The 26,594-nt window shown below is 44.7% G+C and overlaps 2 protein-coding genes across 2 annotated transcripts; one reads left to right on the forward strand and one right to left on the reverse strand.

Annotated features, from left to right (window-relative positions):
* Nucleotides 1-142: 142 nt before the first annotated feature.
* Nucleotides 143-3,161, reverse strand: LOC135526543 (scaffold attachment factor B1-like). Its single transcript, XM_064955015.1, has 4 exons — nt 3,077-3,161; nt 1,903-2,167; nt 1,562-1,764; nt 143-1,111 (listed from the first exon to the last, which is right to left on the reverse strand). Exons 1-4 carry the CDS (start codon nt 3,108-3,110, stop codon nt 774-776), a joined length of 840 nt encoding a protein of 279 aa, XP_064811087.1. The 5' UTR covers nt 3,111-3,161; the 3' UTR covers nt 143-773.
* Nucleotides 3,162-9,117: 5,956 nt separating this feature from the next.
* On the forward strand, nt 9,118-19,837 carry LOC135539076 (cytoglobin-2-like). Its single transcript, XM_064964940.1, has 3 exons — nt 9,118-9,643; nt 17,127-17,358; nt 17,634-19,837. Exons 1-3 carry the CDS (start codon nt 9,486-9,488, stop codon nt 17,796-17,798), a joined length of 555 nt encoding a protein of 184 aa, XP_064821012.1. The 5' UTR covers nt 9,118-9,485; the 3' UTR covers nt 17,799-19,837.
* The last annotated feature ends 6,757 nt before the right edge of the window (nt 19,838-26,594 follow it).

The following is a 26,594-nucleotide window of genomic DNA, read 5'->3' on the forward strand; positions in this document are numbered from 1 at the left end:
AGCGCGAGGTCAAAGAGTAACCTTACGTAGCAGGCGTCAAAAGACGTAAAGAGTCGCTAAAGTATTGAGTTAATATGAAGAAGAAACATGTAGGTAACATATTCTGTTTTAAATGCTTAAAGAAAGTGGTATTTCAGGGGGAACGGTAGGTCATATGTAATTCAATACAATACAAACAAGTAAAACATTGTTACACAACTTTGTCATATTTCCTACAAATCTAATTTGCCTACATACTGTATTTAAACTTTTCTTCACTCTTTTCTCAATTGACAAATACAGTTTCTAAATTGCTTGCAGCCATCCATATCATTAGTAGGTTATGTAAGTACTTTCTTGGAATTTTCCGCAGGAACAGCTTCATAATAATGACCATAAAGTCAGAATTGACAGAGTTAATTGACATTGGGAGAATTGTTGGCAATTTGTCTTTTCACTATAAAAAATACTTTTGATGAACAGCTTGTTATCCTATCCCCAAAGGGTTTGTTTAATAAGATAATGTATGGGTATGTACAGTGTGAGGATGTGCTACCTATTTTTAGTGGAACACGGTCATTCAGCTTAGCTCAATGCTAGGCATGGATCTCCACACTTGGATATGGGTGTCACAGCAGATTCCTTCACTAAGGCCATTGGCGTAGAACAAAGGACAGAGGGTGCGATCCAGAGGTAGGTACCACCCTCCCAATGTCTTAATGTTATGTCCACACCATACACCGAGGGTTACATCAGCCCCTCACCTGCCCCCCGCCACCAGCCCACCAATCCTCTCATCCTTTGAGCACCTTCTCCTTTAGCAGGTCCAATATGACCTGTCTTTCCTGGCTCTCCAGCTCGAACCTCCTCTCCCTCTCCTTCCTCTCCGCCCCCAGCCTCTCTCTCTCCAGAGTGATTTTACTCCTCTGGATCTCGAGCTCCTCCCTCCTCAGCGATAGCTCCTCCTCCCGCAGTCGTTGTTCCGCCTCCGAGCGCTTCTCCAGGAAGCTAAGGATCTCTGAGTAGGTCTGGCAGCAGCATTGGCAAGGCTGCTTGGCCATGGGTGCCGCCGAGACTAGTGAGAGCTCCGCCAGGTCCTCCTGCTCCTCCTCGGGCTCTGGGGTCATGGGGACTGAAGGGGGCAGGGAGGGGAGAGAATAGAGAGGGACATAGTTGAGATGGGGAGGATAAAGTCTAAAAAGGTCAACGTTTTTTGGTGATCATTACTTTGGTCTGTAGTCATTCTTAACATTTTTGCTGAGGAGCAAACATGTCACTGTGAGAGTCTCTTGAGTACAGACAGAGGTGGGGCAAGGGCAGGCCACCTAAAACAGAGGAATATTGTTTTAGGTGGGGCAAGGGCAGGGCATTCTAAAAAAGGAGAATAGTGTTTTAGGTGGTGCAAGGGCAGAGCATTCTAAGCAATTGCAGGAGAACCACTGGTTTGGTCACAGTAGGGCTATAATAACAGTATTCTCTTCAGGTGTGTGTCCTATTTCCTTCCTCCCTTTGGATATGATCACAGATCTAAAAGTTATTCTCTCACCTCACAGATCTTAACAGACTTGGATGGGGTTCTTACCTTTGGGTTGTCCTGTTTGTGTAGAGATAATGATGGGTTTGTCCTGCTCTGGTAGACTAGCCAGCTCTTCCAGGGCTCGTTTCCTGAGTTCCTCATCCTGGTACTTACTCTCCCCGCTGGCCAGAAGACCCTTCTCTGCCTCCAGCTCCAACACCTCATGGAGTAAGTCTTCTTTCTGGGCATACAGCCTCTCTGTCCCAAACCTGAACACATACAGGCACACAAGCATGAACAGACACACAGGGTTGGGTATCAGCTTCTAATACATACCTCCTATTAAGCCTTTTGTAGACTCTTGTGTATGCATGTCTAATGTCAACTTCTGGCCAGTCTTGACCAACCTGCGTAGGCTGGGGAAGTCCTGCTTCTTGTAGTAGTCCAGCAGCAGCATGGTCCTCTCCCTGCAACGCCGGGCGTCCACCTCAAAGCTCTCGTCCTGCAGGGCAGCAGTAATGATCTCCCCGACACGGGCCCAGATACGACCCGACTCCTTGGAACAGAACGGGTTCTGAGCAATGACCTCACGGAGCAGCAGGATGTCGTGGCGGGCGGAGAAGCGCACCTGTCGCTTGCGGGGAGTGGTGGAAGGACCGGCGAGGGAGAAACCTGGGGAGAGGAAGGGGGACGGAAAAAGTGAGAGGCGATATCCAAGTCGTAGACTATTGGTATAGAATCCTCATATGACCTTTGCCAAGAGGTCTGGGCCTTAGTATACTTATCCTGTAATGCTCGTTCAAGCTTCACTGACTGTTCCTCCTCAATTGCTACATCAGAAATTAGATAGACAATCCAGATGGTAAGGAAATAACTCCACTGGTAGGCCACCTAGTTTATACAATCTTGATGCATAGGCTAGGAAGTTCAACATGATGTTTCATAGGGAGCTGCAAGATAAACTCCTGGGCTGAATATAAGGGGTTCACATTGGTGAATGTTAGGGAAACATACCTGGGTTGTATACATTTTGGAAACCGATTCCGTTTAGGAAGGAAGCGTAAAGAAAACGGGTGGGGCTCTATTTGAATTTGTCCAAGAGAAGCTCTGGTTTGCGGTTTCCGTTTGGAGAACGATTTTGCAACAGGGCGAAACGATGTGTAACAGAATAGGCTATAATGATTACAACCCTGGCAAAGTATTTAATCATAAACGTAATTTAACTGTGAACGGCCTGTAGGCTATTTGTTGACGATTGGGGGTCAGCTGTCATAAAAAGCAAAGCCGATATTATCACTGTCACTGTCAAAGCAAAAGCCGAAGCCCCCTATTTGCCTGGTGATGTAGGATAGTTGCTAAAACGCGTTGCCATTCCAGGCACAAGTGCAAGCAGCACGGCACGTCTACCCATGCAGAGGTAACACAGTTAGAATATTAAAGTATACATGTTGCATTGTTTATTATGGGCCAGCGCGCGCACAGGAAATTCACACGAGCCGCATAAAAATGACAAATGCTGGTTATGGATTTATGAACAATAAAACATGTAATGTCAGACGTAGCAGTTTATGTCGGGCTCACCACCGTTATTTGCCATCTCCACCACACGTTCCATATCTGCATATATCCGGGATCAGCTGATACACACAAAATGTTGAGGTCACAGTACACGTCCACTCACCAGTACAGGTTCCATTCTGACGTGTAACTCAACTTCTCTGGAAATCTGGCAAAACTGGCGAGTCGAAATTTGTGCAGGACCGCGGAGTGTCCACAAGATGGGGTCAAAGTACCGCGCGTAAAGTTTCTGGTATGTTCTGACGAGTGAAGTCAATTCCATCAGAGAAAAGGGTCTGGATGCTCTGTGCAATCCATGATACAAAAAATATTCACTTGTGACTACGACTTGGCATGGTAACAGGCAATCTGGAATACATGGTTGACCTACATAAGATTGTTCTATTCTGCATCTGATACATTTTTATTGACCTTAAACAGTCAGAGTGAGTGTCACTTCATATGTCTTAATTCACCCTCCAGGTCAAGAGCTACTGAAATGATGTGTTGAATAATTACATTTGAATATCATCATTATTCAGGTGGTCTCTTACCTCCCACCTTTTGACCCCATCCCCCTCGCTTACTTACACACACACACACACACACACACTCTGCCCCCCTGCAACTCTCTCACATTTTAGTCGTGTGACAGGCGCTCTTAACCAGAGCGACTTACAGGAGCAATTTGAGTGAAGTGCCTTGCTCAAGGGCACATTGACCGATTTGTCACCTAGTTTGCCTGGAGATTCGAACAAGCGACCTTTCAGTTACTGGCCCAACGCAAGGCACTTGTCTTGTTACAGTGACTTGGAGCTAATGAAATCTACTGAGGTATTGGACAGGCTTAATGTCCTGTGTATAACACATCACCATAATAGTTATGCAATAGTCATTATAATAGTCTCTCCCCCATCAGACCAGAGTAGGCACACTCCTAAAAACACACATCTAGACTGTATCCCAATTGGCACCCTATTCCCTATATATAGTGCACTACTTTTGACCAGTGCCCATAGGGCTCTGGTCAAAAGAAGTGCGCCCTGGTCAAAAGTAGTGCAAAGGTAAGGAATAGGGTGCCATTCAGGACACTTAGAGATGACCTACTTGACCAGTGTCTCTTTGAAGAAGACAAACGTACATCTACACTGAGTGCACAAAACATTAGGAACACCTAATATTGAGTTGCACCCCTTTTGCCGTCAGAACAGCCTCGATTTGTCAGGACATGGACTACAAGGTGTTGAAAGCATTCCACAGACATTTTGGCTCATTTTGACTCCAACGCTTCCCACGGTTGTGTCCAGTTGACTAAATATCCTTTCGATAATAAACCATTCTTAATACACACGTAAAACTGTTGAATGTGAAAAACCCAGCTGCTCTGCAGTTCTTGACACACTCAAACTGGTGTGCCTGGTACCTACTGCAATACCCATTCAAAGGCCGTTGAATCTTTTGTTTTACCCATTTACCCTCAGAATGGAATACGTACACAATCCATGTCTCAAGGCTTAAAAATTCTTCTTTAACCCGTCTCTTCTTCATTTAAACCAGCGATTTCCAACAGGTCGATCATAAGCTTCCAGTAGCTCGTAAGCTACCAGTAGCTCGTAACCCGTAAGCTACCAGTAGCTCGTAGCCCACCTATGAGTAGCTCGCCAAACAATTCTGAAAGTACATGCAATTTTTACGTGTTCCACCGCAAACTGTCATAAACAAATCTCACAAGTATCAGACCCCTCAAGCTCCCAGCTACTATTTAATCAACACAACTTGACATTATCACACCCCTGGTTAGCCACTATTGGCCTAAAAAGCCAAACCTAACACAATATCTTCCAATTCATTTCCAACAATATTGCCCCTGTCTGTCTGTGTGGTGCGCTCATGTGTCTATCACTCTGCGTGTAGCCAGTTGATGTGATAACCATCTTGTAGGTTGACAGAAATACTTTCTCCCAAAACCCTTTCAATTAATTAAGAATCTGACCCTTTTTTACATTTTATTTCTGCCTATAATGACATACCCAAATCTGACTGCCTGTAGTAGCTCAGGATCTGAAGCAAGGATATGCATATTCATCAAATCAAACTTTATTTGTCACATGTGCTGAATACAACAAGTGGAAACTTTACCGTGAAATGCTCACTTACAAGCCCTTAACCGACAGTGCGGTTCAAGTAGACTCAAATAAGAAGTAATAATAAAAAGTAACACAATGAGAATAACAATAACGAGGTTATATACAGGGGGCGCCGGTACAGAGTCAGTGTGCAGGGGTACAGGCTAGTAGAGGTAATGTACATGTAGGTGGGGGTGAAGTGACTTTGCATAGATAATTAACAGCGAGTAGCAGAAGTGTACAAAAGGGAGGGGGGGGTCAATGTAAATAGTCCGGTGGCGATTTTATTAATTATTCAGCAGTCTTATGGCTTCAGGGTAGAAGCTGTTGAGGATCCTTTTGGTCCGAGACTTGGCACTCTGGTACTGCTTGCCGTGCGGTAGCAGAGAAAACATTCTATAACTTGGGTGACTGGAGTCTCTGACTATTTTCTGGGCTTTTCTCTGTCACTGCCTAATATATAGGTCCTGGATGGCAGGAAGCCTGGCCCCAGTGATGTACTGATTCCTTGATTCCATTTGAAAGGAAACACTTTGAAATTTGTGGAAATGTGAAATGAATGTAGGAGAATATAACACATTAGATCTGGTAAAAGATAATATAAAGAAAAAAACATGCGTTTGTTTTTTTGTTTTTTGTTCCATCTTCTTTGAAATGCAAGAGAAAGGCCAAGCTTTCTGCCCATATCAGGTATGTCTATGTCCTGGGAAATGTTATTGTTACTTACAACCTCATGCTAATCACATTAGCCTACATTAGCTCAACCGTTATGCGGGGGGGACCGATCCTGTAGAGGTTAAATGTTAACTGCAAGGTAGGCTTACCTGGCAAAAGTATATCATTTGTATCGATTGTTCGTTAGTGGCAAACTTTGCCATGAAATGAGCAGCAGCAGTAGTGAACCACTGCTACACAAGCACATTAGATGGCACATTCATCACAAAATGTGTTAGTGTTCTTCCAAACCCATTTGTTTTCCTTCTGATGTGATTTAAGCATTGACATGGACTCAGAACATTCAATTTTGTTGTTTCTCTATCAACAATTGTCATTTTAAGAGTGAAAAAAAACAAAATCTAAATCCAGGAATAATTCAAATGAGAACCTTATTTGGGAAAAGATAAAACATAATTTGTAATAGAAATCACACATTTCACAGGGCCCCCCTTGGAATTGTTTATTAACCATTATTTTACCAGGTATACTGACAGAATCAAATCAAAGTTTATTTGTCACCTGCGCCAAATACAACAGTTATTCACCTTCAAGTGAAATGCTTACTTACAGGCTCTAACCAATAGTGCGAAAAAAAGGTGTGTGTGTGTGTGTGTGGGAGGGGGGGGGGAACAACAGTAAAAAAATACATTTGAAAATAAGAGTAGCAAGGCTATATACAGACACCGGTTAGTCAGGCTTATTGAGGTAGTATGTACATGTAGGTATGGTTAAGGTGACTATGTATATATTATGAACAGAGAGTAGCATTAGTGTAAAAAGGACCCGGGGAAGAGTTGCATGGAGGAGTAGAGAAGAATGAGCAGCAAGCAACAACAACAAAAAAATGTGTCCCTCGTGATATGATAAACATTTTAAAATGAGCTCTCATGCTAGAAAAGGTTGGGGACCCCTGATCTACAGTGATTGAAGTGGATTTAACAGGTGACATCAATAAGGGATCATAGCTTTCACCTGGTCAGTCTATGTCATGGGAAGAGCATGCCTTCCTAATGTATTTTACACTCACGCTTCGATCACACTGACAGCATCATTGCATTTTGGGACACCCGAATTTCCAATGAAACGCTGCGTTTGCCTTGCAGCACTGCGTTTCAGAGCGTTCTGTGTGTTGCATACGTTGGATTTATCGAACGTACGCGAAGACAGATTGACAGAAATGGTAGCAGAAGGTGAATGTTGAACTTTTGTTGCGACACATATCCAGATGACGCTGCGTACTATTTTTCCCAATGACGCCTGTCGGTGTGTTCGAAGCGTCAGTGTACATGTTGCTTACTTCCTGCAAGGTCTGAGATAGAGAGGCGATAATATGAATACTATCATACACCATCATCATAGACGCTAAATTGGCAAAAGCTACATTTGCACAGTACAAATGCTTTATACAGTACATGTATGAGTAGTCTGTGACTTGGTCTTCATAATCTAGTGGGATTTTGAGCAAACCTTTGCCAATTGGCAATATGCTTTGTGTTACAGTAGATGTTAGTGTCCAAGAACATTATATTCCCACAGTAGAAAATTCTTTATACGCATACTATGCTATGAACAGTGTATTCTGTATGTATATGAGACGGTGGTAATTTAATTATGTCCGTATGGGTTTTGACAAAGCCCTATATCACAGACTTATATTTGCTCACCCTAAGGCTTCATTTACACAGGCATCTTACTTCTGATCTTTATGACCAATCAGATCAGAGCTTTTGCTAATAATTGGGCAAAAGATCAGAATTGGGCTGCCTGTGTAAAAGCAGCCAAAGTGGCACGTGGAAAGTCTGACAGACATTAGTGTGCAATTCAGTGTAGTGTTGATGGGTGCCACACTTGGCTTTGTGCATAAATCTGTCACCTTTCAAATGCTGTGACAGCTCTATCTCAACAGCAGGCAGGCTTTTTCTATAGACTCCATGGCACAATAAAACTGTCACCGTAGCCCCACCCTCCCCCTTTTGTCTAGCCAGCAGTTTATTAACCGCCTCTGGCTGTGGCGGGCCACTGAGAGAATGTCAAATGTGGAATTCTCAATATCTTCAACGCAGATTGACCCCTTTAGTAGCAGGTTTCTTCAATCTTTTTGTGTTGGTCTGCACTGCACTGCACAAATCAAAAGTGTAATTTCAAACCAGGTGATCCAAGGCTTTTGTTGAATTAATTTACTTTTGAATGGTTTCATCAAGTTTTTTTATGAATCATTACATCCAACACAATTTAATCATCGAGAAGTAAATAGTCTATGACATATCATTTTAATTCATGTTTAACCTCCCTTATCAGGGAGTCCTCATAGGTTTGTGTAGCTGGTGGGACCAGGGGGCGGGGGGGGTCCTCAGAGATGGGGCTGGGGGTCTACAATTTTAGTGGAGTACAATTTTAAAAATTCCGTTCTCATGTGCAGCATCTTATCGGGGATAGAAAAGTTTGGGCAAAAAGTTGTGAGTGGAGATTTCTTGACCTCCATTATTTATTTCATATCTTTCTCAATAGCCTGAATGCAAATGGTAACTTCTATTTTTTACTCTCTCTTTTCTATCTGCTTTACCTGTCAAATGGTCAGGCACAATGTCCTGTGAGAGTCTGTGGAGAGACAGATGCTTCCTATAGCTTTTTCTGTCACAGTTTATACAGGTTCTCTCAGGAGACGACACAGAACCCCACACGAGCACACACACACACGCACACACACGCACGCGCACACACACACACACACACACACACACACACACACACACACACACACACACACACACACGCGCACACACACACACACACACACACACACACACTCACTATCTTTCCTTCTCTAGTAGGGGAACTGTCTTCTCTCTGAACCTCTGTGTTTGTGAGGACCTGATGGAATGACGGAGGGAGTGGGAGAGAGGGGTGGAGAGAAAAGAGAGGGGGTAGAATAGAGATCATCTAGGATCTGTGTGTGTGTATGTGCGTGAACACATGTGCATGTGTGTGCATACATGTGTGTGTGTGTGTGTGTGTGTGTGCGTGCATGTGTTTGCGTGTGTGCGCACATTAGGTAGACAAAATGAAAGAGAGAGAGAAAGAGGGGGGGAGGAGGGAGAGAGAGGAGAGTGTGTGAGAGGGAGGCGGGAGGACAATACAGAGATCCTAGATGCTCTCTATTCTACCCCCTCTCTCTATCTCTCCCCACCCCCTCACTTTTCTCTCCACCCTTCTCTCCCACTCCCTCCGTCATTCCATCAGGTCCTCACAAACACAGAAGTTCAGAGGGAAGACAGCTCCCCTACTAGAGAAGGAAAGATACAAAGAAACGGAGAAAGAGAGAAAGAGTGAGGGGAATAAAAAAACAAGTGGTATTAACAGTGGAGGACAAGTTTTGAAGGAGAGGAGAGCGAAGGGAGAGAGTGGTGGTTTTGGTGGGGGGTGGGTGGGTAGCGTTCACGGCTGCTCCGTCTCTCTCTCTCCTCCATCCCTCTGTCTCCGTCGCCGTGGGTTCACAGCTCTCCCTCTCCCTCCCCCCCTCCCTTGCTCCCTACCTCCCCCGCTCGCTGCTGCCGGGAGCCTCCGAGCTGCTGCGGCGGAGGTCGTCTCGGATGGAGTCGCCAAGAGACGTAGGAGGAGAGACGATGGAGCGCGGGGAGCGGCCGGAGCGGGCCGAGCCACTGACCGATGCCGAGCGGGAGATCATCCAGAACACCTGGGTGCACGTCTACGAGAACTGCGAGGACGTGGGCGTGTCGGTCCTCATAAGGTATGGGGTCAGGTGGGGGGGGTCCGCATAAAGGGTGGGGCTGTTGGTCTCCACAGTGATGGGGCTGTTGGTCGCCATTGTGGTGGGGCTGAAGGTCCTCCTCAGGCACACATAGGGCTGATGGTCCTCATTAAGTACATGGGCTTAGAGTCCTCATAGTGTTGCAGCTGGTGGTCCTCATAAGGCACGTGGAGTCCTCTTAAGGTTTGTGTAGCTGGTGGGACCGGATGGCAGGGGGGGGGGGGGGTCCTCAGAGATGGGGTCTACAATTTTAAAAAGTACGTTCTCATGTACAGCATCTTATCAGTCATAGAAAAGTTTGGGCAAAAAAAAGTTGTGAGTGGAGGGTGATTGGGGTTAATTGGGACTAGACTTGACCAACAAAGAGACACAGATTTCCACTGATGTTTACTGCACCTGAGCACGGCTGGATGTGTGGTTTCCATAGATTTGTGCAGATTGGAGGGGGCTCATACATTTCTATGAAATCCCACAGCAGGCTCTGGAAAAGGCAGGGAGATTGAGTCCACACTGCACAGACCACATACACACAGACAATTCTGCTCTCATTCACTCACTTCTGTCCTCATTAAAAAGCCATTTCTCAGCAGCCCTCTTCATTCTACGGACTATTTTTGTGAGACACTATAATTGAGGGAGAGCACACGTTTCTGCTTAAATGTCCTCCTGTCTGAGGCAGACGTTCCTGTTCCAGCTGTTCAGTTGATGCTTTACACTTATTTCACATCTTCACTCTAGACTTTAACCACCAGTTTAGCAGGTACCTTTCTGTGGCACCTGGATGACTGCTTATTATTCTTTATTTATTGAATTCTAATATTACAAGTTGTCTGTCACTTTGTTTGTATGTCTGTGTTGGTCTTAATGCTGAGGCTTTGCATCTGAAGAAAGAGTCGCTGTCTGACTGAGCTGGGATACGTTTGACTTTTGTCTCAGTGTTGTCTCAGTGTTGTCCCAGTGTTGTCCCAGTGTTGTCTCCGTGTTGTCTCAGTGTTCCACATGGAATGCAGAGAGGGCTCGTTAAAACGGACAGCGTGGCGTCGCTAAGGCAGTGATGTGCTCTGATTTTGGGTGGAAGCGACAAGATAGTCCCTTAGGGAAAGCTCTGAGGGCAGAGAGTGTGTAGAGTTGTCTCTTTCTCTCTCTCTCTCTCTCTCTCGCTCTCTCTCTCTCCATGTGTATGTATGTGTGTGTGTGTGTGTGTGTGTGTGTGTGAGTGAGTACATACGTGCATGTGTGTGGCATTCTTATCTGTGATTAACAGCAACAAGCTTTGGCACTTCACTGTCTCTCTCTCATTCTCCATATCTGTTCCTCTCTCTCTCTCTCCCTCACTTTCTTTCTCTCGCTTTCCTCAGTCTCCCTCCAATTCTCGATTCACTATGTCTCTTTCTTTCTATCTTTCATTTCTCTCTGTCCCTTGACATCAAGATCACAGGCTCTCTTGACATGCCCAGGCTCGAATGCTCTGCTGGGTCTGATGATCCTCCTGAGTGCAACGCTTTTCATCTGCACCTACAGTACCAAATCAAATCAAATCAAATTTTATTTGTCACACACACATGGTTAGCAGATGTTAATGCGAGTGTAGCGAAATGCTTGTGCTTCTAGTTCCGACAATGCAGTAATAACCAACAAGTAATCTAACTAACAATTCCTAATCTACTGTCTTATACACAGTGTAAGGGGATAAAGAATATGTACATAAGGATATATGAATGAGTGATGGTACAGAGCAGCATAGGCAAGATACAGTAGATGGTATCGAGTACAGTATATACATGTGAGATGAGTATGTAAACAAAGTGGCATAGTTAAAGTGGCTAGTGATACATGTATTACATAAGGATGCAGTCGATGATATAGAGTACAGTATATAGGTATGCATATGAGATGAATAATGTAGGGTAAGTAACATTATATAAGGTAGCATTGTTTAAAGTGGCTAGTGATATATTTACAACATTTCCCATCAATTCCCATTACTAAAGTGGCTGGAGTTGAGTCAGTGTCAGTGTCTAGGCAGCAGCCACTCAATGTTAGTGGTGGCTGTTTAACAGTCTGATGGCCTTGAGATAGAAGCTGTTTTTCAGTCTCTCGGTCCCAGCTTTGATGCACCTGTACTGACCTCGCCTTCTGGATGATAGCGGGGTGAACAGGCAGTGGCTCGGGTGGTAGATGTCCTTGATGATCTTTATGGCCTTCCTGTAACATCGGGTGGTGTAGGTGTCCTGGAGGGCAGGTAGTTTGCCCCCGATGATGTGTTGTGCAGACCTCACTACCCTCTGGAGAGCCTTACGGTTGAGGGCGGAGCAGTTGCCGTACCAGGCGGTGATACAGCCCGCCAGGATGCTCTCGATTGTGCCTCTGTAGAAGTTTGTGAGTGCTTTTGGTGACAAGCCGAATTTCTTCAGCCTCCTGAGGTTGAAGAGGCGCTGCTGCGCCTTCTTCACGATGCTGTCTGTGTGAGTGGACCAATTCAGTTTGTCTGTGATGTGTATGCCGAGGAACTTAAAACTTGCTACTCTCTCCACTACTGTTCCATCGATGTGGATAGGGGGTGTTCCCTCTGCTGTTTCCTGAAGTCCACAATCATCTCCTTAGTTTTGTTGACGTTGAGTGTGAGGTTATTTTCCTGACACCACACTCCGAGGGCCCTCACCTCCTCCCTGTAGGCCGTCTCGTCGTTGTTGGTAATCAAGCCTACCACTGTTGTGTCGTCCGCAAACTTGATGATTGAGTTGGAGGCGTGCGTGGCCACGCAGTCGTGGGTGAACAGGGAGTACAGGAGAGGGCTCAGAACGCACCCTTGTGGGGCCCCAGTGTTGAGGATCAGCGGGGAGGAGATGTTGTTACCTACCCTCAACACCTGGGGGCGGCCCGTCAGGAAGTCCAGTACCCAGTTGCACAGGGCGGGGTCGAGACCCAGGGTCTCGAGCTTGATGACGAGCTTGGAGGGTACTATGGTGTTGAATACCGAGCTGTAGTCGATGAACAGCATTCTCACATAGGTATTCCTCTTGTCCAGATGGGTTAGGGCAGTGTGCAGTGTGGTTGAGATTGCATCGTCTGTGGACCTATTTGAGCGGTAAGCAAATTGGAGTGGGTCTAGGGAGTCAGGTAGGGTGGAGGTGATATGGTCCTTGACTAGTCTCTACCAGTCAAAGTGTGGACACACCTACTCGTTAAAGGGGTTTTCTTTATTTGTATTGTTTTCTACATTGTAGAATAATAGTGAAGACATCAATAATAATAACACATGGAAATAACACACATGGAATCATGTAGTAAACAAAAAAATGTTATATTTGAAGGTAGCCACTTCAAGGTAGCCACCCTTTGCCTTGATGACAACTTTGCACACTCTTGGCATTCTCTCAACCAGCTTCATGAGGTAGTCACCTGGAATGCATTTCAATTAACAGGTGTGCCTTGTTAAAAGTTAATTTGTGGAATTTCTTTCCTTCTTAATGCATTTGAGCCAATCAGCTGTGTTGTGACAATGTAGTGGTGGTATACAGAAGATAGCCCTATTTGATAAAAGACCAAGTCCATATTACGGCAAGAACAGCTCAAATGAGCAAAGAGAAACAACAGTCAATCATTACTTTAAGACATGAAGGTCAGTCAATGTGTAACATGTCAAGAACTTTTAAAGTTTCTTCAAGTGCAATCACAAAAACCATCAAGCGCTATGATGAAACTGGCTCTTATGAGGACCACTACAGGAAAGAAAAACACAGAGTTACCTCTGCTGCAGAGGATAAGTTCATTAGGGTTACCAGCCTCAGAAAATGTAGCCCAAATAAATGCTTCACAGAGTTCAAGTGACAGACACATCTCAACATCAACTGTTCAGAGGAGACTGCGTGAATCAGGCCTTCATGGTGACACTTTCTGTGATTTATTTAGAATTCAAGGCACACTTAACCAACATGGGTACCACAGCATTCTGCAGCAATATGCCATCCCATCTGGTTTACGCTTAGTGGGACTATCACTTGTTTTTCAACTGGACAATGACCCAACACACCTCCAGGCTGTGTAAGGGCTATTTGACCAAGTAGGAGTGTGATGGAGTGCTGCATCAGATGACCTGGTCTCCACAATCACCCAACCTCAACCAATTGAGATGGTTTGGAATTAATTGGACCGCAGAGTATGTGGGAACTCCTTTAAGACTTTTGGAAAAGCATTCCAGGTGAAGCTGGTTGAGAGAATGCCAAGCATGTGCAAAGTTGACATCAAGGCAAAGGGTGGCTACCTTGAAGAATCTAAAATCATGTATACATTTTGATTTGTTGAAGACTTTTTTGGTTAGTACATGATTCCATATGTGTTATTTCATAGTTTTCTACAACGTAGAAAAATAGTACAAATAAAGAAAAACCCTTGAATGAGTAGGTGAGTAGGTCTTAACATCCCTCTGTTCCCACTAATTGGCCTGCTCCCATTAACATGCAGATGGCCCGAGTAAGCAGGTCATCTGTGTGGAATGGATAGTGGTCTAATAGCTATCCTGGAAACACGTTGAAGAGTGGATGGATACTGCAGTCAAAGCCTTCCACGGTTCGGTTGACTTCCACGGTTCGGTTGACTTCCACGGTTCGGTTGACTTCCACGGTTCGGTTGACTTCCACGGTTCGGTAGACTTCCATGGTTCGCCATGTGAACGCGTAGCTATTTGCATTTCTATCCTTCTGCTTGGATGGTTGGAAAGAATAGACAGTGACAATAGCCTGGGCTAATGTCATCATCAATGCGCACAAATGCAATTTCACCAATGAGGAGACCACCTCCAGCCATTTCGAGTACTGTACAAATGGCAGCTCAATGAAATCGCCAAACATCGAGCAATAGTATTGGGCTGTGACTGGATGCTTCTGATACTAGTATGATGGATACATCTCCAAAGTGGTCCATCTTGATGACCGAGGAGATGTGAGTTGATTTGATTTCACGGAGGTGCTTTGAATGACCATAAAGAGAAACCACCTCTCTGTGTCTAATGCTCGCACAGGTTTGTCAAGGTCCTTTTTCTCAGTACTCGAAGCGTGTTGCCTTCCCGAAAAGAACCCTTCAAGACTAATTAGAATGTGACTAAAAAACCACTAATGGTGCTGCTTTGATGACTTCATTGAAATGCAGCGACAGGTTGGGGGAATTCAGTGTGAGAGCATCTTTGACACTCCAGACACTCCACTCTCACTCTCTGGTTCTGGTTGTGTTAGGCTTTCAGGGCAAATGTTTTAACAGTCTTGCATTATAGAGCTGTAGAAATATACATGCAGATATAAAAGTGGATATACACCGTTTGTATATTTAACAGTATATTGCACAGTACTCTTGTACCTATAAAGGGGTCCCTGAAGAGGATTGGCAAGGTATACGAAAAAAAAGTCCTTCATTTCTGACTTCTAAGAGAAAAAGTCCTTTCCTCACACAGCTCTAAGGGACTTTCATGTTTATCTGCAAGGAACAACATGCTAGTGTCCCTTGTTGTTTCAAAGACAAAGTGAAGCAGCGACAGCTGGGTGAGCTTGGCTTGGGGACAGCGATGGGCAAGCAGGCGCCTCTTTAGCGTAGCATAGCATAGCATGTCACAGGATCTGCGGGGATGCAGTGTAGTGTAGTGTAGCGCCGCTGCCAGGGGCCAAACCTAACCAACGCTGAGTAACTAAACCCTCGTACCCAGTCAGCCGCACTGGTGTAAAGCAACTACACGAGTCAAATTGGGTCTGGGGTGAAACAAGATGAGAGTGTATGTGTGTGTGTGTGTGTGTGTGTTTCAATTATTCATTTGTTTACATATACAGCATGCTGTGCTTTCACCAGAAAGGGTGAGTCAAAAATCTAAAAATATCCCCCACATATCTCCCTGTACGAGCAGTGCACCGCTTTGTAAGCTTGTGGAAACTTCATTATAGTCTTGTCGGCAAAAATACACAGCCGCTAATTGAGGTGCCCCGACGTGGTCAGTCTCAGCGGTGGGGACGTAAAAACTGTAGACCTTCAATCATAACAGAGCTGGGCGATTCCCATTCTCTCAGCTTACATCTCATAGGATGGCTGGGGAAATGGCCTTTACTGTATGGCCCTAAATAATAGCGTGCAGTTCAAATTAGTCCATAGACACATCAGTCATAGTACCCTCTGTGCGAAGTCAAGTAATCCTCGCGAAGTCAAGTAATCCATTCAGGAAAAGTGTGTAGTTCTGCAGGATATAGAGTATCTGTGACTAGGGAGGGAAGGACTTGACAAAAGCCCTTTGTGACATGCAAGGATGGTATCTACTGTCACTTTTGTAGATGACAAAGCAGTCACAGGACATTGAGTTTTTAATTTTTTTTCCATCTTTCATCACTGTGTATGGCAGGTATTGTTATGTGGCTCATAATCAATGCCAAAGCATTCAAGCAGAGGAAACCTCCTACGCACAGTCACCTCGGGTGAATTGCTCCGAGAGGAACATCGACTGCCACCCGTCTCGGTCCCCAGCAGGACCTGCCTCTAATTACACTCAAAGAAACGTAAATATCTTAATGCTCCTCGCCTCATCAGCACCACTTTGCTGCTCCCGCCTGTCAATCACCCCGCATTGCGTGTTGTTGGCACCTGGAGCAGATTCTCCAAGGCTCCAAGTAGTTGGGAGAAGCCATGAGAAGCACACTCCACTCGCAGGGCGTAAACACTCCACTCGCAGGACATAAACACTCCACTCACCAGGACGTCAAAGAGACTTGAGTCGTAAGCCCAAGTCGTGACACGTGATAAGTAAACCCAATCACCTAGGTGCAGATGAGGCTATGTTAACGAGGCTGATTACAACTTGAGGCACATTGTGCACTTTGAAAACTTTGGGTAGTTTTCATTAGCTCTCGGTCACACATTACAATGAGCGATAATGTCTCTGGAAATGTTTTATTACCTCGCGTGACTTTGTGGCCACGGGGCGTCCCATTCAATGACCAGATTCAGAAATCTTCACGCTTGAACGCTTCGATCAAATGTTATGAAGCGTACATATTCCCCACTAGTGCCGATTCCAGCCATTTCAGTGACTTTTGCCGAGGGTATTAACTGCCATATTATTCATCCTTCATTTGTGCACTGACATCATTTGATTGCCTGTAGGCATGTTGATATCTTCTGCTTTGCTCTGTGTGGATGATGAGGACATTGAAATAAGAGTGTTATTGTCTCACTAGAATATCATTGTCCTGGAACAACTGAAACCAGCGTGGATGATATCCACGTAAACTGTGCTTGTACCACCATGGCTCTGTACAAACTCTAACCCTGGCTCTTTTGCCCCCTGATATTGTTTGATTGCACAGTCGTTCTGTGGGTATTATGATATTATGAGTACACTAACCTCTACCCAGAGCCATAGATACACCTTGTCACTAGAAGTTCCAGGAAAGTCACAGAGTAAGAATGTTATTGCTCTTCTGTCCTCCAGGTTCTTTGTGAACTTCCCGTCGGCCAAGCAGTACTTCAGCCAGTTTCAGGACATGGATGACCCAGAGGAGATGGAGCGCAGTGTCCAGCTGAGGCACCACGCCCGCCGGGTGATGAGCGCCATCAACACAGTGGTGGAGAACCTCCACGACCCAGAGAAAGTGTCCTCTGTTCTGGCTCTGGTGGGCAAGGCGCATGCTGTCAAACACAAGGTGGAGCCTATGTACTTTAAGGTGAGGGCGTGGCTTGTCTGTGTTAATAGTCCCTAATGACCCTCTGAAAGGTTTCGAGTGGAGAGGACGGAAGTTGCGTTCCTCTCTGTTTCAAGTTGAGGCCAACTGGAAAGGCTTTGAGGGTGTTTTTTTTAGATGAGATTGCTCTCCTCCATTTTAACTCCTCTCTCGTTCTTCATCTACCAATTTTTATTTTGACTTACATCTTACCATCCTCTTCCTCTTATTTTTCTCCTCATTGTCTATCTCACTTCCTCCCTTCCTCCATCTCTTAGATCCTGTGTGGTGTAATGCTGGAGGTGTTCTCGGAGGACTTCCCAGAGTTCTTCACAGCAGAAGTGCAAATGGTGTGGACCAAACTGATGGGGGCGGTGTACTGGCATGTGACGGGTGCCTACACAGAGGTTGGATGGGTGCAGCTCTCCAGCTCGGCAGTGTGAGGGGCGATAGCAGGGGAGTGCAGGGCTGTGACGGTCTGTATGGATCCTGAAGGGGAAGTTTGGTCTCTGTAATGCCCCTGTCCAAGACAAAATGAAAGGAACAGGGATGGAGGAAGGTGATTTTTAGGGCTGAGACTGTTCATAGAATATCTTGTTGTGTTCAACTTTTGGGGGAGTCGTTCCCCTCTCCCTACTGACTCATTGTGTGTACTTTACTGTATAGCCCCTGAGGTGTTGTCTGTATAGCTCCTGGGATGTTGTCTGTATACCGTACAGTAAATGAGTGTGTGTATTCTCTTATGCCCTCATTCAACACTCATTGTAGTATTGTAAATCTTCAATGTTTTCAAGGGAACTAAGGGCTCCATTTTAGGGAGTTTTGTTGCTCACTGAAAGTATGCCACTTTGGATTCCCAAATACACCCTGTCTCTTTCCGTGCCCATCTCATGCACTATACAAACACACCCATCTGCTAACACCCTGTCCATACGGCAATTGGCTATTTTAAACAGTTTCAAAGTGATGGGATAGAGCCACAGGCTGACAGACCACTGTTAGAGTATCATCTCCTCTTTATAAACATGCATTCACGCACGAGCACACACACACAATCACACACATACACTGCTCTGCCAACTTTGACCACCTGTATGCTAATATTTACAGAGCATTTACTTGGTTTACATTTCCTCATTAAGAAACTGACTCCGGAGGTCTCTGGAAATACAACGGACCCTTTGAAGTAGCATCAGTATATTTTTTACCTCTGAACCACTGGGGTAAGAAAAAATATTCATATCGACCAAATCTAATATACTAAGCACTCTACAACCCTACCAAGAGGTCTAGACACTTTGGTACAGTTTAAACCATGTTGGGTTGGCATGTACAATACGATGACACAAGTTGGAGCCCTGCTCCCGACTTTTCCCTGAATACACTACAAATGGATTTTGAATGTCACTTTAGATCCAATCTCCTCTGTGTCTCTGATGGTAACTCCTGCGCTCTGGTCCCTCTCGGCTTTGTCATTTACCATTAATGAGGAAGTAATGGGGCTCCGCTCTTCCTCTTCTGGTCATTCATCAAATATCTCCCCTACACTCTCATCCTTTCTTTCCCCTGGCCAAATTCTGAGAGAAATCATCCCTCTATCTGCTTTGCTGCCATGGCTACTTGGCTAATAATATAATTCTACTCATATTCTACTGCCTTCTCCTTTGTTGTTCCTTTGGAGGCCAGCAGTAATGTTATGAGATGAAGGATATACAGTAGGCTTACATGGCTGATAATTAACTGACACAGGAAGTCGAGCTAACACAACATGACAAACTCATTCAGCAAGAGACAAGTGGCTGTAGATGAGAGGAAATGAGGTGGATTACTGTAGAAGTTGTTGTATATAATAAATGCTCTCTCCCATTACACCTACAGTACAATACACGCACCAGTCTCACACTGTTAGCAAAACATTTGACGTCAGATCTTGAGTACAACCCCATTAGAGGTCAGGCTCCTCTGTTCCTCCGAGTAGCTCGGGATGGAGGAGTATTTGTGTTAGGCCTGAGTCACCCCGACAGGTTGTTTATTAAACCCTTGTCACCCATAATTCACAAAATGGCTACATAATCTTTTTTCTCCCTTCAGCTATAAGCTCGTACCCTCCATCTGCAGAGTTTTCCTCCCTGACACTCTCTCGTGAACACACACACACAAACACACACACACACACACACACTTAAGCATATGTAGACATCATATACCACATCTGGGACTTCTTGTTGTGATTTTCTTTTTTTGTCAGTCAGTTTTAAAGCTTGGACTTTATATTTTTCTAAATATAGAAAACAAAATGATTATCTGTATATGTATTTGGAATACTGTGTATGACTGAGATTATATACATTTGTTGACTGGGGGAGATGGAGTGGTTTTGTGCTGTTTTAGCATGTTTGCACAGCCTACTACAGACGTGTACCTTTACAGACCTGTGGAAATGAATTATCAAAGACTATCAATAAAGTGATAATTACCTACACTTGTTTCAGGGGGGTGACCTGTCTTTTAATGTGTGACCATATACTGTAGGTTTTATGTATTTGAATGTGTCTGGAATATATCTACCAAGAGTATACAGTTGAAGTCGGAAGTTTACATACACCTTCGCCAAATACATTTAAACTCACTTAATCAAAGTAAAAAGTCCCTGTCTTAGGTCAGTTAGGATCAGCACTTTATTTTAAGAATGTGAAATGTCAGAATAATAGTAGAGAGAATGATTTATTTCAGCTTTTATTTCTTTCATCATATTCCCAGTGGGTCAGAAGTTACTATACACTCAATTAGTATTTGGTAGCATTGCCTTTAAATTTCAGGTAGCCTTCCACAAGCTTCCCAAAATAAGTTGGGTGAATTTTGGCCCATTACTCCTGACAGCTGGTGTAACCGAGTCAGGTTTGTAGGCCTCCTTGCTCGCACATGCTTTCTCAGTTCTGCCCACACATTTTCTATAGGAGTGAGGTTAAGGTTTTGTGATGGCCACTCCAATTCCTTGACTTTGTTGTCCTTAAGCCATTTTGCCACAACTTTGGAAGTATGCTTGGGGTCATTTTCCATTTGGACATTTGCGACCAAGCTTTAACTTCCTGACTGATGTCTTGAGATGTTGCTTCAATATATCCACATAATTTTCCTCCCTCATGATGCCATCTATTTTGTGAAGTGCACCAGTCCCTCCTGCAGCAAAGCACCCCCACAGCATGTTGCTGCCACCCCCGTGCTTCACAGTTGGGGTGGTGTTCTTCGGCTTGCAAGCCTCCCGCTTTTTCCTCCAGACATAACAATGGTCATTACTGCCAAACAGTTCTATTTTTGTTTCATCAGACCAGAGGACATTTCTCCAAAAATTACGATCTTTGTCCCCATGTGCAGTTGCAGAACGTGTCTCCTTCCTGAGCAGTATATGACAGCTGCATGGTCCCATGGTGTTTATACTTGCGTACTATTGTTTGTACAGATGAACGTGGTACCTCCAGGCGTTTGGAAATTGCTCCCAAGGATGAACCAGACTTGTGGAGGTCTACAATGATTTTTTTTATACTTCTGACACACTGAAATTGTGATACAGTGAGTTATAAGTTAAATAATCTGTCTGTGAACAATTGTTGGAAAAATTACTTGTGTCATGCACAAAGTAGATGTCCTAACAGACTTGCCAAAACTATAGTTTTTTTATCAAGAAATCTGTGGAGTGGTTGAAAAACTAGTTTTAATGACAGCAATTTAAATGTATGTAAACTTCCGACTTCAACTGTATATGTTGACTTTCAAATCAAACATTATTTGTCACATTCACCGAATACAACAAGTGTAGACTTTACCGTGAAAGGCTTACTTACAATCTCTTAACCCAACAGTGCAGTTCAAGAAGAGTTAAGAAAATATTTACCAAGTAGACTAAAATAAAAAGTAATAAATAAAAGTAACTCAATAAGAATAACAACAATGAGGTTATATATAGGGGGCACCGGTACTGAGTCAGTGTGTGGGGGTACAGGCTAGTAGAGGTAATTAGTACATGTAGATGGAGGTGAAGTGACTATGCATAGATAATTAACAGAGAGTAGCAGAACAAAAGTACAAAAGGGAGGGGGGTCAATGTAAATAGTCCGGTGGTAATTTTATGAATTGTTCAGCAGTCTTATGGCTTGGGGGTAGAAGCTGTTGAGGAGCCTTTTGGTCCTAGACTTGGCGCTCCGGTACAGCTTGGTAGCAGAGAAAACGGTCTATAACATGGGTGACTTGAGTCTCTGACAATTTTATGGACATTCCTCTGACACAGCCTATTGTATAGGTCCTGGATGGCAGGAAGTGATGTACTGGGCCATACGCACTACCCTCTGTAGCACCTTACGGTCAGATGACGAGCAGTTGCCATGCCAGGCGGTGATGCAACCGGTCAGGATGCTCTTGATGTTGCAGCTGTAGAACCTTTTGACGATCTGGGGACCCATGCCCCGTAGTCCTTGATCAATTCCTTTGTCTTGCTCACATTGAGGGAGAGGTTGTTGTCCTGGCACCACACTGCCAGTTCTCTGACCTCCACCCTTTAGGCCATCTCATCGTGGTCGGTGATCAGGCCTACCACTGTTGTGTCGTCAGCAGTCGTGGGTGAACATGGAATACAGGAGAGTACACACGCCTGAGGGCCCCCAGTGTTAAGGATCAGCGTGGCAGACATGTTGTTGCATACTCTTACCACCTGGGGGTGGCCCATGAAGAAGTCCAGGATCCAGTTGCAGAAGAAGGTGTTTAGTCCCAGAGTCCTTAGCTTAGTGATGAGCTTCTTGGGCACTATGGTGTTGAACACTGAGCTATAGTCAATGAACAGCATTCTCACACAGGTGTTCCTTTTGTCCAGGTGAGAAAGGGCAGTGTGGAGTGTGATTGAGATTGCGTCATCTATGGATCTGTTGAGGCGGTATGCGAATTGGAGTGGGTCTAGGGTGTCCGGAGGAGGCTCTTGATGTGAGCCATGACCAGCCTTTCAAAGCACTTCATGGCTACTGACGTGAGTGCCACGGGGCGGTAATCATTTAGGCAGGTTACCTTCACTTCCTTGGGCACAGGGACTATGGTGGTCTGCTTGAAACATGTAGGTATTATAGACTCGGTTAGGGAGAGGTTGGAAATGTCAGGGAAGACACTTGACAGTTGGTCCGGACATGCTTTGAGTACACATCCTGGTAATCCATCTGGCCCAGCGGATTTGTGAATGTTGACCTGTTTAAAGGTTATGTTCACATTGGCTACCGAGAGCGCTATCACACAGTCATCCAAAACAGCTGGTGCTCTCGTGCATGCTTCAGTGTTTCTTGCCTCGAAGCGAGCATAAAGGGCATTTAGCTTGTCTGGTAGGCTCGCGTCGCTGGGCAGCTCGCATTTAGGTTGTGTACTCCGTAATAGGTTTCACGCCCATCCAACGAGTGTTAGAGCCGGTGTAGTAGGATTCAATCTTAATCCTGTATTGACACTTTGCTTGTTTGAAGGCATAGCGGGATTTCTTATAAGCATCCGGAGTGGTCTCCCGCTCCTTGAAAGCGGCAGCTCTAGCCTTTAGCTCGATGCGGATGTTGCCTGTAATCAATGGCTTCTGGTTGGGATATGTACGTACAGTCACTGTGGGGACGACGTCGTCGATGCACTTATTGATGAAGCCGATGACTGAGGTGGTGTACTCCTCAATGCCATTGGATGAATCCCGGAAAATATTCCAGTCTGTGCTAGCAAAACAGTTCTGTAGTGTAGCAGCCGCGCCATCTGACCACTTCCAAGTCACTGGATCTTCCTGTTTTAGTTTTTGCTTGTAAGCAGAAATCAGGAGGATAGAACTATGGTTAGATTTGCCAAATGGAGGGCGGGGGAGAGCTTTGCATGCATCTCTGTGTGTGGAGTAAAGGTGGTCTAGGATTTATTTTTCTCTGGTTGCACATGTGACATGCTGGTAAAAATTTGGTAAACTAATTTTAGTTTGCCTGCATTAAAGTCTCTGGCCACTAGGAGTGCCGCTCTGGGTGAGCATTTTCTTCTTTGCTTATGGCCTTATAGAGTTGGTTGAGAGCGGTCTTAGTGCCAGCTTCGTTCTGTGGTGGTAAATAGATGGCTACGAATAATATAGATGAGAACTCTCTTGGTAGAATGTGTGGTCTACAGCTTATCATAAGGTACTCTACCTCAGGCGAGCAATACCTTGAGACTTCTTTAATATTAGACATCGCGCACCAGCTGTTATTGACAAATAGTCACACCACCCACCCCTCGTCTTACCAGAGGTAGCGTCTCTGTTCTGACAATGCATGGAAAATCCCACTAGCTCTATATCGTTCATATCGTTGTTCAGCCAAGTCTCGGTGAAACATAAGATGTTACAGTTTTTGATGTCTCGTTGGTAAAAAATAATCTTAATTGTAGGTCATCTATTTTATTTTCCAATGATTGCACGTTAGCAAAAAGAACAATGTCAGTGGCAGTTTACTCGCTCGCCTCTGGATTCTCAGAAGGATCCCCGATCTGCGGCCCCTTTTCCGGCGTCTTTTCTTCACGCAAAAGGCGTGGATCTGGGCCTGTTCCAGTGAAAGCAGGATATCCTTCTCATCTGACTCTTTCAAGCAAAAAGTTTATTCCAGTCCGCGGTGAGTAATCGCTGTTCTGATATCCAGAAGTTGTTTTCGGTCATAAGAGACGGTAGCAGTAACATTATATACACAATAAAAATGAACAAAATAGCCCATTTGGTTGGGAGAATGTAAAACGTCAACCATGTTCTTCGGCGCCATCTTCCTAGATTGTGCAGCATTTCCTATGAGTTTGTCAATTCTACTCAGTTCTCTATTCTCTTCTCTTAGAGCGCCAGTCTAAGAGAAGTAGCCTGGTCCCAGATCTGTTTGTGCTATCATGTCAACTCCTTGTCACCCATTGACAATGAGCAATTTAATTCGCAAGAGCAAAAACAGATCTGGGACCAGGCTAGGCTATTTCTCTTCCCTCCCCTTGTCTCCTATGGTGCAGAAGACTACAGGTGCCCAGAGGTACTGGGTTTGCGAGTCCCTCTGTTTCACTCTGCTAATTCAATAATGAGATGTAAATGTCATTTATCAATGATTAACGGACGTGCCTGTTCGCTGGTTGATGCTCAGAGCAATGCTCTTTATCAAAAGGGCATCAGAGGGAGCTTCAAAAAGAAGGCATCCTTTTTTAAATTCCACATGGTAATGTATTCCGGGTCTCTTGCCGATATATCATCATGTACTGTATCATCAGATGTGGTTATAACTTTGTTTTATTGCACATTTATGCAATGACTGCTCGGAGTCTTACAGTGTTGGCGGGAAGAATTCTCAATATCATGGAAACTTCCAGATGTTGGTTTTAATTGAATGATTAAGCCCTGTAGTATATTCTACATCTCCCACCTCCTACTGTATCTGCAGAGGAATAACTCCAGTGTTATTTAGAAGTGTGTGTGCTCCCCTGTGTGCTGTGTTGACAGGATGGTGACGTTTCACCATGGCGACCAGTCTCTTGTCACCCAGCTTGACATTCTAGCCGGCGCTGGTGACAGTCAGGGACTCATTTGGCCAGGTTCCCATGGTGATAACAAAGACACAAACACATGTGCACCTACATCAACATTCCAAGCTGTACAGTAAGGTGAGAAGTACCGGTGAATGAAAAGGGAACACACACACACACACACACACACACACACACACACACACACACACACACACACACACACACACACACACACACACACACACCTGCCCACCTATCTGACTCAGCAGTGTCAGGGACAAGAGAACAGCATTTGGCAGCAGCTCAATAATGCATCACCTATGTGGCTATGTAACCTCCTCATGGTACAACAGGTAATGTCAACACATAACTCATCCAGAGGCCCTGTTGGTACTTACTTGAACTCCTAGCAGCATACAGGTCCTCTCTAGTCATGAGAGGAGAGGACTTTATAAGCATTGTTCTTACTACCATGACTACCTAATCATCCACAGCCTCCAATTGATTCATAGAAACACTCTCTTCTCCACCGTAACTCATGACCAGGTTGTTGCTGCAACTTGGTAAAATAAGGGTTAAAAGTACCAGGTTATGATATATGTCACGTCCTGACCTTAGTTCCTTTTTTATGTCTCTGTTTTAGTTTGGTCAGGGCGTGAGTTGGGGTGGGCAGTCTATGTTTTGTGTTCTATGTTTTCCATTTCTATGTGTTTGGCCTGGTATGGTTCCCAATCAGAGGCAGCTGGCAATCGTTGTCTCTGATTGAGAACCATACTTAGGCAGCCTGTTTTACCCACTTGAGTTGTGGGTAGTTGTTTTCTGTCTCTACCAGACAGGACTGTTTTGGTTGTTCTTTTGTTTACCAATGGTCAGCTTATCGAATAAATCTAACATGGACACTTACCACACTGCATCTTGGTCCTCTCCTTCCAACACCCGTTACAATATATTTGACCATGTCATAGAACAGGAGTGTGAAACTCATTCCACAGAAGGCGGCGGGTTTTGGGTTTAAGACCTAGACAACGAGATGAGGGGAGTTCCTTACTAATTAGTGACCTTAATTCATCAATCAAGTACAAGGGTGGAGGGAAAATCCACAGACACATGGCAGTGGTTCTTAGATACATATCTCTGGGTGATTTATGGATCCAAGAGGCTCTCCATCATGACAGGGCTGTGGAGGAGAAACCTGAGGAATCCACAATTAGGAACACTTCTCCAAGCCAGAGATGAGATGCGCACATAACTTGTACAATTCACATTCCTGGCGCTGCTCCTGTGGATCCAAAAACCATCCGATACCCATGCTTCAGAACATTCATGACAGGCGCGAGGAGTTTCACGTCTCCTTTGCTGATAGAATTCCATGAGAATGGCCATGTCGAGATGCCAGGGTCACATTCACAATCTCCTCACTCTAACAAGACAGGGGAAGATGGCATTCATTGACATCTGGGATCATGAAGAAAAAAAAAGCACCCATTCCTTCTTTGTGCCTTTCCCTGTAATAGTTCATTAGGTTGCCAAGGGTCTGGCATTCAGGGGCCTATGAAAAGTAATCCATAAGGGAAGTTGTCAATATAGGCTTCTGTGGGGCACATCATGGTAGTAGCATTGATAGCCAGTGATAATGCTGGTTGATTAACAGGAAGATGATTCATCTTGAGACTTTTTCTAGTCTAGAACCTGAAGCAGAAGTTCCATATGTAACTGGTATA

This window comes from Oncorhynchus masou, chromosome 5 (genome assembly GCF_036934945.1).
Source record: "Oncorhynchus masou masou isolate Uvic2021 chromosome 5, UVic_Omas_1.1, whole genome shotgun sequence".
Classification (NCBI taxonomy): Eukaryota; Metazoa; Chordata; class Actinopteri; order Salmoniformes; family Salmonidae; genus Oncorhynchus; species Oncorhynchus masou.

What these genes read in the sequence shown, in the direction of transcription:
- LOC135526543 (XM_064955015.1), bottom strand. Translation starts at nt 3,110, where the DNA reads ATGGAACGTGTGGTGGAGATGGCAAATAACGGTG. An exon ending in GGAGATGGCAAATAACGGTG is followed by an intron (nt 2,168 to 3,076) that starts GTGAGCCCGACA and finishes TCCTCTCCCCAG; the next exon opens with GTTTCTCCCTCGCCGGTCCT. An exon ending in GACTTCCCCAGCCTACGCAG is followed by an intron (nt 1,765 to 1,902) that starts GTTGGTCAAGAC and finishes GTATGTGTTCAG; the next exon opens with GTTTGGGACAGAGAGGCTGT.
- LOC135539076 (XM_064964940.1), top strand. Translation starts at nt 9,486, where the DNA reads ATGGAGTCGCCAAGAGACGTAGGAGGAGAGACGATGGAGCGCGGGGAG. An exon ending in GGCGTGTCGGTCCTCATAAG is followed by an intron (nt 9,644 to 17,126) that starts GTATGGGGTCAG and finishes TCTGTCCTCCAG; the next exon opens with GTTCTTTGTGAACTTCCCGT. An exon ending in TGGAGCCTATGTACTTTAAG is followed by an intron (nt 17,359 to 17,633) that starts GTGAGGGCGTGG and finishes TCCATCTCTTAG; the next exon opens with ATCCTGTGTGGTGTAATGCT.